This window comes from Saccopteryx leptura, chromosome 5 (assembly GCF_036850995.1).
Source record: "Saccopteryx leptura isolate mSacLep1 chromosome 5, mSacLep1_pri_phased_curated, whole genome shotgun sequence".
NCBI lineage: Eukaryota > Metazoa > Chordata > Mammalia > Chiroptera > Emballonuridae > Saccopteryx > Saccopteryx leptura.
The window spans coordinates 50,361,373-50,374,287 of NC_089507.1; the positions used below are offsets into that span (position 1 = coordinate 50,361,373).

Consider the following 12,915-nt stretch of genomic DNA (forward strand, 5'->3'; position numbering starts at 1 on the left):
AAGCTGTATTTATATAGCTTATACTCTGCTTTTCTGATTTTCAGTTGCAGCTTTGATATTATGGAATTTATTAAATCACTCAAACACTATTAACTGCCACATGCCAGGCTCTGTGCTAGGCTCTAAAAATAAAACGATGAGCAAAAATGCACATGATCTCTGCTCTCAGGGAGACTATGATCTGATGGGAGAGACAGTCAGTAATCAAATAATCACCTTGGTGAATATATAATTAAAACCTGAGAAAATGTTCTATAGGAAAAATTGGGCTTTTCTGAGAGCTGTGTCAAAGGAATATAACTTCCACTGGAATTCTTGGCCAAGACTGGTGACAACGGCAAAGAGGCCAGTGGCCTGAAAAACATAGGGCTTTGGATGTGTTGTTGACATAAGCCAGTTTTTAGCTGTTCTCATGTAGCAACTTGTAGTCACTGTTTGATTTTATTAACTGATAATAGCATTAGGTCCAATGCATATCACACTGTGTATACTGGGTAAGCTTAAAATCTATTAGTGAAATAATGATACTATTTGTGCCTTTTGTCTCATATACAATAACTCAGTGAGTTTAAATGTAGGGTATTTGCTGAGAGGGACAGTACTCTTTCTCTTTGAAGTCCCCACAGTGCCTACCAAAGTGTTTTTAAAAATACCTCATAATTTTTAAGTTTTTTTAATTGATTTTGGAAAGAGAGAGTTATCAATTTGTTATTCAATTATTTATTCATTCATTGGTAGGTTTTCATATGTTCCCTAATCAGGAATTGAACCTGCAACCTTGGCATATGGGGACAATGCCTTAACCAACTGAGCTACCCAGCCATAATTTTTATTAAAATTAATATTTTATAATATTTTATTTTACCTTATTTTAGCAATATTTAAGTTAGATAGATATAGATTTATGTCCTTTCTTCATTGATTTCAAACTGAGGACAGAGTGTAAAAGATTTGGATTTAGAAGGAGTGACTATATATTTGGAAACAGAAGGCATATTTTTTTTTTCCAGTAAGAACTTCAAATCTGCAGCTAAATTAGATTTTTAGTGCAGCTCTCAGTTTTAAACTGATTCATAAAACAATGTAGAGAATAAACAGAATACTGAGAATCCTGAGACATGGCAATGTTCAAGTCCTGGGTTGTTTGTCATTTACTTTATTATGAATCACTTTAGTTCACTGAATCTTCTTTACCTATTAAAAGACAATCAGACCAGCCTGACCAGGTAGGTGGTGGTGCAGTGGATAGAGTGTCAGACTGGGACATGGAGGACTCCAGTTTGAAACCCCGAGATTGCCGGCTTGAGCGCAGGCTCATCTGGCTTGAGTGGGATCATAGACATGACCTCGTGGTCGCTGGCTTGAGCCCAAAGATTGCTGGCTTGAAGCCCAAGGTCCCTAGCTTGAGCAAGGGGTCACTCACTCTGCAGTAGCTGCCTTCCCCTCTCTGTCAAGGCACATATAAGAAAGCAATCAACGAACAACTAAGGAAACTAAGAAGCCGCAACAAAGAATTGATGCTTCTCATCTCTCTCCCTTCCTGTCTGTTGGTCCCTCTCTGTCTCTCTCTCTCTGTCTCTGTCACAAAAATAAAAAAGAAAGAAAAAGAAAAAGTAAACCAGACCAGAGATCTCTAGGTCTTGTTCTTTTCTAAGCTCTTCCAAATGTCCACCATGCAATAACTAATGCATTTTTATGGATTTGATCTGGAACAAAACCCAGTAACCTATTTTCTTAATTTTTTTTTTTAGTTTATTGATTTTAAAGAGAAAGGAAGGGAGAGAGAGAGAAAGATTGATTTGTTTTTCCACCTTTTTTTTTTTTTTGACAGAGACAGAGAGAGAGAGAGTCAGAGAGAGGGACAGGCAGACAGGAAGGGAGAGAGATGAGAAGCATCAATTTTTTGTTGCAGGTCCTTAGTTTTCAGTGAATGCTTCCTCATGTGTGCCTTGACCAGGGGGCTACAGCAGAGTGAGTGACCCCTTGCTCAAGCCAGTGACCTTAGGTTCAAGCCAGTGACCTCAGGCTTCAAGCCAGCAACCTTTGGGCACAAACCAGCGACCATGGGGTCATGTCTATGATCCCACACTCAAGCCAGTGACCTTAGGTTCAAGCTGGTGAGCCTCTGCTCAAGCTGGATGAGCCTTCACTCAAGCCGGTGACCTTGGGGCTTTGAACTTGGGTCCTCTGCATACCAGTCTGACAGTCTATCCACTGTGCCATCACCTGGTCAGGCTGTTGTTCCATTTATTCGTGCATTTATTGGTTGATTCTTATATGTGTCCTGACTGGGGATGGAGAGCAAGCCGGCAAACTTGGTATAACGGAACGACACTCTAATCAACTGAGCTACTTGGCCAGGGTACCAGTAATCTATTTTCTACATTTCTGATCTTGCCACTGATCTGGGATAAATAACATGCATAGCTATTATAGAGAATATAAATTCTAAGTGAAAATCCTATGAAATTTTGCTTTTCAGTCATGATGATCCATAGCAATTTTTAAAAAAATCATCAAACAATATCCCTTTATGATACTCATTTTAGTATCATTTAGTATGTGCATCAGAAAAGAAAACAAATTTAATATTAATATAGTAAAAAATAACTAATAAAGTAATGTTTTATCCAAATGGTTTTAGCCATCGTCAGTATTCAGTCAATATTTATTCAATAAATGAATAAATAAATTAAGCTAATAATAGATGATTTAAATTTTTTTCTGGTAATGACTTGATATTATAACTGAATTATATAAAGTCATTTTCTGGAGTAGGTATAATTATTAAGTACTGAAATGTTAATGGACATTTTAGTTGATTGACTTTTTATTTCTACAAAAGCACTAATTTTTATCCTGTGGTTTAACTACCATTAATTTTCTTTATTCCTAAGGCTTTTAAAATATTTTTAAATGTGCTATTGCAGTGAATATTTAAGTATATAATTATCAGAAGAACAATCATGATTACTGGAAAAATATTCTTTTGTAAAGTTACATATACAAAACAATTATCTTGTTTATTATTTATTAAGTGCTCATTGTACTAAGAGCTTTAGATGTATGTGTTCATTCTTTTTTTTCAAGATAAACAGTATAAAATAGATGAACCACAGTCTTCTTTTTTTTTTTTTTCCTTTTTGTATTTTTCTGAAGCTGGAAATAGTGAGGCAGTCAGACAGACTCCCGCATGCACCCGACCGGGATCCACCCGGCACGCCCACCAGGGGGCAATGCTCTGCCCATCTGGGGTGTTGCTCTGCTGCAACCAGAGCCATTCTAGCACCTGAGGCAGAGGCCACAGAGCCATCCTCAGCGCCCGGGGAAACTTTGCTCCAGTGGACCCTTGGCTGCGGGAGGGGAAGAAAGAGACAGAGAGGAAGGAGAGGGGGAGGAGGGGAGAAGCAGATGGGCGCTTCTCCTGTGTGCCCTGGCCGGGAATCGAACCCTGGACTCCAGCATGCCAGGCCGATGCTCTACCACTGAGCCAACCGGTCAGGGCCCACAGTCTTCTTTTTAAAGATGAAAAAGTAAGGCTTTATGAGATAAAATGATTTGTTTGTGTTGGGAATTTAGGGCTGGGGATGTGGAGTTGCTCCTACTGCACTAGTGCTTTGGGATATCATTCTTTAGAAATGCCTCCTGTTCCTGCTCGCTCACCCATAGCGCAGCTTGAGTGCAAGGACAGGGATATTAATGAAAATATCAGATTATATCTATCTATCATCTTTCTATCTCTATATAGAAACATATGAGTTTCAAATCTATAATCCATATGATACATATTTTGAGTGCTTTTTTTTCTCTAGAAAAAAAACTGAACAGTTAATGATACTTATCCTTCTGTACCAGTCTTGTTATTTTTAAATCTGTTATGTCTTTTAAATACAACAATCATCTGAAATATTTATTTTTATTATCATCATTCCCATGATAAGATGGTTAGACTGAAACACAGAAATGTTAAGTAATTTTTCCAAAGTCACACAGTTAATAAGTAGAGGACTTGGGATTTAAATCTCATACCAGGACCCATGACCTTAACCACTATTTTAAACCTTCTCTCTAGGCATAATAATATAGAAACAGTATTGCTATATTCAACCACTTGTTGTAACTAATATCACTGGCCAATGTAGGAATTTGTGACTTTTACCCTATGTTAAGCAGCTTGTATAAAAATGAAACCAACAACCTTGCCATATTCAGAAGAAGGCTCTAAATAACTGAACTAACCAGCCAACATATGAAGGTCAGGCTATTCAATAAGATGCTGTGACAGCAACCTTAACTACCTAAATAAGCTTTTCATAGATTCCTATGAAGATTCACACTCCTTTTCAGTAAGAGCTATCATGAATATGAGCTTTTTGTCAATTTATTTTATTATGGTTTTGGAGGACTGGATCAGATGGCTGCTGAGCTTGATCTTGTATCTGTGAACCACCAGTGAGTTTCAGGAGCACGAGGGAGTTTCTAAGTAACAGGTAGAAGCTAAGACAATACCAAAGGTCATTCCATACTTAAATGTATTACACTTAACAGTCATTGCACTTCATAAAGTTGTAGGATGGCATTATAATAGACAAAACTACAGAGAAAAATAATAAATCTGGAAAGAACATCCAGAAAGTCTGTTATCCTGGTATCTGACATAATGTTCTTAAAGTTTGGAGAAATACTATAAATATAATGCAGTTTGTCATTTTAGCAAATGAGTTTCCAAAGAAGTATCTTTGCTAGCAACTTCTCTATAAATTGGAGAGCTGTTTTATTTCTCTCTATTCTTTTGAGGTCATGACACATAGGGTTAGCTGTGTAAGAAGGAAGATCTAAGAGAAAGCATCAAAAAATGTGAGGAGAGTCATATTTCAACCACCTGATGGCTTCTTATCCTGGAGAAGCATGTTCATATTTTGCTTTTTCAGCCTTTTGATGTTTCATGAACAATTGGCACAGATTCTCCCCCCCCCCCCCCATATATATTTAGTGCTTTAAGTCTTTCCTGTAGGGGTAGGTATACTTTTCTGCCCTTGGTCAAATTTTTTGCATCAGAGAACTAATTGCTTAGCTTAGCTGTGCTGAGTGTTGTCTGTACTTTTATCAAGACCAGAGAGACACTCATTTCCTGGGAATGGTAGGACATTTGTCCCTAACCTTTTAGAAGCTGCCCTTTATAGTAGTGTTGGGTGACCATGAATAAGATTTAATCATATATAAGAATGAGAGACAAAGTCCATTAAAGGCTTATCAAGAGGTAAGTTTGATGTTAAAAAGATTCAAATTCAATTTTGAAATTTAGGAGTCTAGATCCTTGAGACATCCAAAAGAATGGAGGGAGTAATTATGACCCACAGAACAAGCCATAATAGTTTAAGAGTTAAAGGCTGCCTTGTGTTGAAAAGAAATGTTATTTGGGACCCTGATTACATTTTTTAAAATTATCATCATAATACAAGGATATCATATCAAGAAATTGATTGAAATAAACCCTGAATAGTTTACCAGTTATTAAAAGCAATTATCATTGTATATGAAATAATATTTTAAAGAGAGGTGTGATTTTCATTTGTATAACAAAATACATATTAAAATTAAAAGCTGTAAGTCACTCTATACCATACAGAAAAATGCTTACTTGCGATTTTAAATGAAGAAGAATCGATTTGTAAAGATCCAGTTTCACCATTTAACTTCTGATGTAAAATGGTTTTGATCCTATTCTGAAATTTTGCTGCTTTATTTTTAAGGTAGGATATAAACTTCAGCACAGCATGTATTACCACTTTCCCTTTGGCTCGGCTGCAGAACAGAACCAGACAAATAAGTTATGCTTTTATTACTGAACCTTTATTGTTCTACAAAGAGTCATTTTAAACTTTGTTAAGCAGATCTCCTAGCAGCTATTTCAGTTTGTTCAAGGGCATGGAAATGGCACTTTCTGAACATAGTGAACAGTAAGGAGAGTGTGATTTATACTCAGGGGCACTGAGTTTGTATTCTAGATTCACTGTTTGCCACCTCTTTGACTACAGCAAACTGTTGGCATTCTTTGTACTGCTGTCCTCTCTGTAATGGGGTGGTAATATTATTTACCGGGTTATTGTAAAAACCATATAAGATAATGTATATGGAGGTATTTTGAAAATTTTAGAGTGCTGTGTACAAATTATTTATTCATATAAATGTATCTATGATTATAAATCTAGTATGGACTCTGTGTAAAAGGCTAATGGCAAATAACAAAATGAAAGGTAACAGGTAAAAGGAGAGAATCACTTATTATTATTTTTTAATGGAGGCAGAATTTTCAAGAGTAGGAACAATTCTCACCTGTTGAAAATCATGATTGAGCAAAAAAAATTGAACTAGATTTATTACATTTGTAATTTTCACTTAAAGATACAAATATATAAAATAAAGTAAAAATGAATAAATAAATAAGAAATTTTAAAAGGGTAACTACCACTGACTCAATACAATGTCTTTTCTACTTTATTCCTTAATTCTGTGCCTCCTCACCTCTCTAGGTATTTCTCTGCAAATGTGTATTTGAAAATCCACAACCACAACAAAGCTTTATAAGACTCAAGAAAAATCCTGAAAACATCCACTGCCAAACCTCCATAATACTCATAAACAAAAGCAGTACCCATGATCAAGATCCAAGGTTATAAATGATTATAAAGCCTATTATTTTAATATTTTTTTCTAAGATAATTCTAAATTGATGCATTCATGAACTATTTTTCATATCACTACTTATTACTTCATGTTTTAGGGTATGTGTACATATGCTCTTCCTTTGAGTGCGATACATGAACTATTTTTACTTCTTTTATAAAGTATTAAGCATTTAGTTATTAAATGCCAATTTATTAAGCATTCTCACCTCTTCTGCTTTTATGCAGGTGCAATGCTATTTTTTCTTATCTGATCTTTATTATTTATGCAATAGACAAGGACATATTGCATTACTTTGTTTATTTTAAAGATTTTTGTCAAACCATGGGTGTCACTTTGACTTTTTCTTCTGTTTCAAATAACAATCTAAAAATAATTAAAGATAGACATATGGATTCTTAATCTGACGTCACTGGGTAACATGACCCTCTTTTCTACTGAAAACGTAAACTAAAAGTTATTTTAATTTTCTCTTGACTCATAAAATACTCTTTAGTTTTACATGACAAATTCTTGTTTTCCTTTACATTCCTGAACTTTCAATTTGTTAATTCATTAAACAAATGTGTACTAATTAATTCAGGCAATATGTCAGACACAGTTCTAAGTACTCAAACTGGATCAGCTCATATTATACCACAAGGTCTCTGCTATCATACTAATAGGAGAGACAGACAACAAAACAAATAAAATAATCTTCATGGTAAATTCTATGAAGAAAATAGAGCAATGATTTGAAGGGTAGAGGAAGCCTCTTTGAAGTGAGAGCCTCATGACAAGGAGTGAGTCATACTATAGTCTGAAGGAGGAATATTCCAGTATGAAGAAACATAAAGTATAAAATCTTTAACCAAGATAGCTTTAAAAATCCCTTCAGTTTTATTAAATGTTTGACAGGCTTCTTCCTGACCATGATATCTCTTTTTTTATATCATTTCCTTTGAAAACTTGTAAACATAAATTCTTTCTCTGCCCCTTTGAAACATACGTAAATCTTTTATAAAGATCTTGCAGTTTAATCCCAGAAATGTCTTTCTTAAGGAACTGAAAGCCATTTTCTGGAACCATCAAAGGTGATAACCCCTCTATCTACCAGCTTCTGTTGGAAGGTGAAAGCCTAACCTTGGTGAGCACCTTACTTCCAAGTTGTAAAACTACCTCCTGTGATGAAGACATGAGTTTATTTTTCTTTGGGCAAAGCCAAGGTCTTTGCTATCAGAGCAGCAATTTTGCATGTTTATTGGAAAAATAATAGCAGGTCAGTGTGGATATAAAGTTATGGGTGAGGACAAAGGTATGAGATGAAGTCAGAGAGAGGCAGGGCCAGGTCATGTACGCTCATAGAGAGTTTGTAATTAGTAACAAATGGTCAGATGATATTAAGTAGAGGGATTATACACTCTTCCAATTCACTCTGACTGCTGTGTGGGAAATGGATTGTAATGAAGCATCCAAGAGTGAAAACTAAATAATAAACAAGTTGATGCAATAATATAGATATGACTGTTTGGGTTCAAACTACAGCTTTATAATTTATTAAATGTGTGACCTTGGCAAATTACTTAACCCAACTTTGCTTCAGTTTCTTTATCTGTGGAAGGGGAAGCTAATATATAAAAGCATACATAGTTGTTATCAGGTTAAATGGGTTAATAAATAAAAAGTTCTCTGGGGATACTAGTTAAGAACATAAATTATTTAATAATAAACCAAGAAAGTTATATTGCACAAGTTCTAGTTTTAAGGAGAGGTAGATTTCTAAACATATTAACATTTCTATAGTGCTCATAGTTAATATTTTCCCCTATCTATTGCAGGTTATCTGTTCTTCCCTGGTGTTTGGATAAACACCTTTAGTGATAGAAGAAAACAGCTGTAGACTGGATTTTTAGAGGGGCAGGAAGGTGAGGTAAGAAGAGTGAAGCTGGTTAGGTGTAAATACTCATTGCATATATTGCGGGAATATTTGGGATTGTTACAAACCACGCAACCTCAGTTTCAATGTATTGTTAGAATGTGGACTCTGTGTTTTCAGACCTTTTGATTTTTCAACATCCTGAAAATTTTTTTTATGTTTAATTTTCTAACTTTTACATTTGGTCCACACCCTAAGCTAGATTGGGCCCATTAGCTACCAGTTTGCCACTCCTCCATCATACATTTTGTAGATGATTCTCTTATTTTACCCATTCTTTCCTTATCTGGAAATCATCTCCAGATTTTAGAGTTGGTTTTTTACTTTGTCCCTTCAGATAAGAAATAAACCCATTTAACTTTTACCTGAAACTCACAATCAGCTGGAATTCTTCATTCTGGGTTTTACAATTTCTCAATAGAACTTAAATACCTTTTTTTAAAATTTGAAAATGCTAGTTGTTTCAAAGATCCAAATTCACATTTTTTCAACCTTTGAATTGTATACCAAGTAAAGATATTCTGTTGAGTATTACATAGGAAAGAGAAGGACAAAAAGATTTTTCTCTGTGCCTTTCAGGCTATTTTATATACCTTACTTGGACAACATGAGATTTGACATACTGTCTTCTCAGTTTGGATCCATGAAATGTTTCATTCATCTGTTAAAAAGTAAAATGCATAATGGTTATGTTTTCTTTTTTTATTTTTAAGTTTTCACTGTGGAGAACTTCAAACATACATAAAAGCAGATAACATAGTGTAACAAAATCCATGTACCTATCATTCAGCTTTACCAGTTATCAGTAAGTGGCTAAACTGGTTTCATTTTACTACTACCTACATCCCAGGAATTAAATAATATCTTAATGTCATCAAATACACAGCATTAGAATTTCCCCCGATCATGACTCATTTAGAAAAAAGATACAAATGTGTTGAAGATGCATCTTTTTGAAGATTATTTTTATATTGTCTCAGTTCATTCACAATTAGTGTATAACCCAATATAGAATCTAAATGAATTAATCTTAGAATATATGGGGATTTAGGATATAACAAGGATGACATTTTAAATCATTGGGATAGACAAGATTACTTAATAAGTAAGTGCCAGCTCAACTAGCTATCTATACCTAAAATAAAATAAAACTGGGCTCCCAGATTATACTAAAACTATTCCCATGTGGATTAAAACTAAAAAACAAGGGGGGGGGGAATCTCCCTTCTTTCATGGGCTGTGGGAAACATTTGAATCAAGACAGACCTGACTGTCTGATAGGACTGACCACTCTAATCTAAAACTTAGGTAGTGGTAAAAAATAGTGTGAATATATGAATTATTAAATTCTAAACTGGAAGGTGATTGTTAGGATTCTGGCACTTTTAGAAGCATAGCATTTAAAAAGAAAATACACAGAAAAACATTTTAACTTACCAAAGACACTATCTTTTCATTTAGGTCTATATATTCTTGTGAATATGGTTTTTCGAACTTGCTGTCATAGTCAGTGTTATTGACTTTAAAGCTGATGTGGTAATAGAAAGATGTCTTCCCTGAGGAGAGAATAGAAAATATAGTTCTGACTTTGCTCATTGTGTAACTACATTTATTCTTAAGAAAATCATGTGAAATACAACACTTTAATAAAATTGCAGTAACTTGGCATTTAAATAATCTTGATTTTTAATGACTGTTGAAATAACTTCGACAGATAAATGTTTATTAAATTATAACTTGACCCAAGAATGTCATCAGAATTTAAAAAAATTATTTTTCTTAAGTGAGAAGTGAGGAGGCAGAGAGACAGACTCCTGTGTGGTGGTGCAGTGAATAAAAAGTCAACCTGGAAGGCTGAGGTTGTCAATTCAAAACCCTGGGCTTGCCCAGTCCAGGCACATAGGAGAAGCAACTATCACTAGACAGACTCCCACGTGTGCCCTAACCAGGATACACCAGCAAGCCCCCTATACCATGGTGCTCTGCCCACCTGGGTCGTTGCTCTATTGCTCAGCAACTGAGCTATTTTAGTGCTTGAGGTGAGGCCATGGAGACATTCTCAGTGCCCAGGGCCAACTTGCTTCAACTGAGCCATGGTTGTGGGAAAGAAAGAGAAAGATAGAGAGAGACAAGGGGGGGTGGAGAAGCTGATGGTCACTTCTCTTGTGTGCCCTGACCAGATATTGAACCCAAGACATCCACATGCTGGACAAATGCTCTACCGCTGAGCCAACTGTCTAGGGCCAGAATTTATTTATTTATTTTTTTTATTTTTCTGAAGTGAGAAGCGGGAGGTATAGGGACAGATTCCTGTATGTGCCCGACCAGTATCCACCTGGCAAGCCCACCAGGGGGTGATGGTCTGCCCATCTGGGCCATTGCTCTGCTGTAACTGGAGCATTCTAGCACCTGAGGTGGAGGCCATGGAGTCATCCTCAGTGCCCAGGCCAACTTTACTCCAATGGAGCCTTGGCTGTGGGAGGGGAAGAGAGAGATAGAGGGAAAGGAGAGGGGGAAGAGTGGAGAAGCAGATGGGCACTCCTCCTGTGTGCCCTGGCCAGGAATTGAACCTGGGACTTCCACATGCTTGGCCAACACTCTACTGCTGAGCCAACCATCCAGGGCCCAGAATTTTTAATATAAAATGTCAATGTGCCAGCTCTCAAGTTTGGGCAATCTGGAGACAGATATGTTACTATGAGATGATATTATATTAAAGCATAAGTAATCTTAGTTTTTGTGATTGTTAAAGATTACATTTAGAAAAATCAATGGAGTCCCTGGTTTAATTATTATGAAATACCTATGAAATAAAAATGAATAAAGAAGTAAATAAAATGAGGTATGACTGGTAAGTATTGCAAATTATGTAAACAGAATAAAGAAAACAAACCCACAACTTTTGAAAAGTAAAGCAAAGGATAATATTGAGGGCTAGATTGTACCATACTATTATACTTATTTATTTTCAAAAGTTTATTATAAAAAATTTACTTCAAAACTTTAGAGTAATTTTTTTCTTTTTATTGATTTTATTGAGGTAACATTGGCTAAGATAGGTTTCAAGTATACATTTCTATGATACGTGATATGTGTATTGTATTGTGTGCCCACTACCCAAAGTCAAATCATCTTTTGTCACCATACGTTTGACCCCCTTTACCCTTTACTAATCCTCACCTTACTTCCCTCTGGTAATAACCATACTGATGTCCATGTCTATGAGTTTTTGTTTGTTTGTTTTTCTTGTTTGTACATTTGTTGCTTTTAGTTTTATATCCCACATGAGTGAAATCATATGGTTCTTAAATTTTTCTGTCTTATTTCTCTTAGCATAATATGCTTAAGGTGCATCCATGTTGTTACAAACGGCATATTTCATTTTATGGCTGAGTAGTCCATTGTAAACCTACTTTTGCCCCATGCTATATGTATCATATCTTCTTTATCTAATCATCTGTTGAAGGACAGTTTGGTGGTTTCCATGTCTTGGTCACTGTGAATAATGCTACAGTAAACATAGGGGTGCATATGTCTTTGAAAATAAATGTTTTCAAAATTTTTAGGTAGATATCCAGAAGAGGGGTTGCTGGGTCATATGGTAACTCTATTCTTAATATTTGAGGAACCTCCATACTGTTTTTCATAGTGGCTGTACCAATTTACAATTCCACCAGCAACAAATGAGGGTTCCTTTTCTTCCACAACCTCTCCAACACTTGTTATAACTTATCTTGTTGATAATAGCCATTCTAATAGGTGTAGATGGTATCTCATTGTAGTTTTGATTTGCATTTTCCTAATAGCTAGTGAAGTTGAGCATCTTTTCAAATATCTATTGGCTATCTGTATGTCTTCTTTGGAGAAGTGTTTGTTCAGGTCCTCTGCTCACTTTTTAATAGGATTGTTTGTTTGGTGTTAAGTTGTAAAAGTTATCTATATATTTTGAATATAAACCTTTTGTTGAAACTGTTATTTGCAAATAAATATCTTTTCCCATTTGGTTGGTTGCCTTTTTTGTTTTGTTGATATTTTCCTTTGCTGTGCAGAAGCTTTTTAGTTTGATATAATAACATTTATTTATTTTTACCTTTACTTTCCTTGCTTTTGGGGTCAAATTCTTAAAAATCTTCTCTAAGACAAAGGTATATACATTTAGTACCATTTTATTTGTATGTAATTTATTGTCCCATGTCTTATATTTAGGTCTTTGATCAATTTTGAGTTAATATTTGTATATGGGGACAAACAGCAGTCTAGTTTTATTCTTTTGCATGAGGCTTTCCAGTTTCCCTGACACTATTTATTGAAGA

At 35.2% G+C, this 12,915-nt stretch overlaps 1 protein-coding gene across 1 annotated transcript in view; it reads right to left on the bottom strand.

Annotated features, from left to right (window-relative positions):
- The window catches only part of LOC136406476 (transmembrane protease serine 11C-like), a 64,244-nt gene that overhangs the window by 24,055 nt on the left and 27,274 nt on the right, over positions 1-12,915 (bottom strand). Inside the window, exons 3-5 of the mRNA XM_066386532.1 lie at positions 10,040-10,158; positions 9,196-9,263; positions 5,642-5,805 (exon numbers count right to left, since the gene is read on the bottom strand). Of these exons, the coding sequence (XP_066242629.1) occupies positions 5,642-5,805; positions 9,196-9,263; positions 10,040-10,158 (351 nt within the window). The remainder of the gene's footprint in view (positions 1-5,641; positions 5,806-9,195; positions 9,264-10,039; positions 10,159-12,915) is intronic.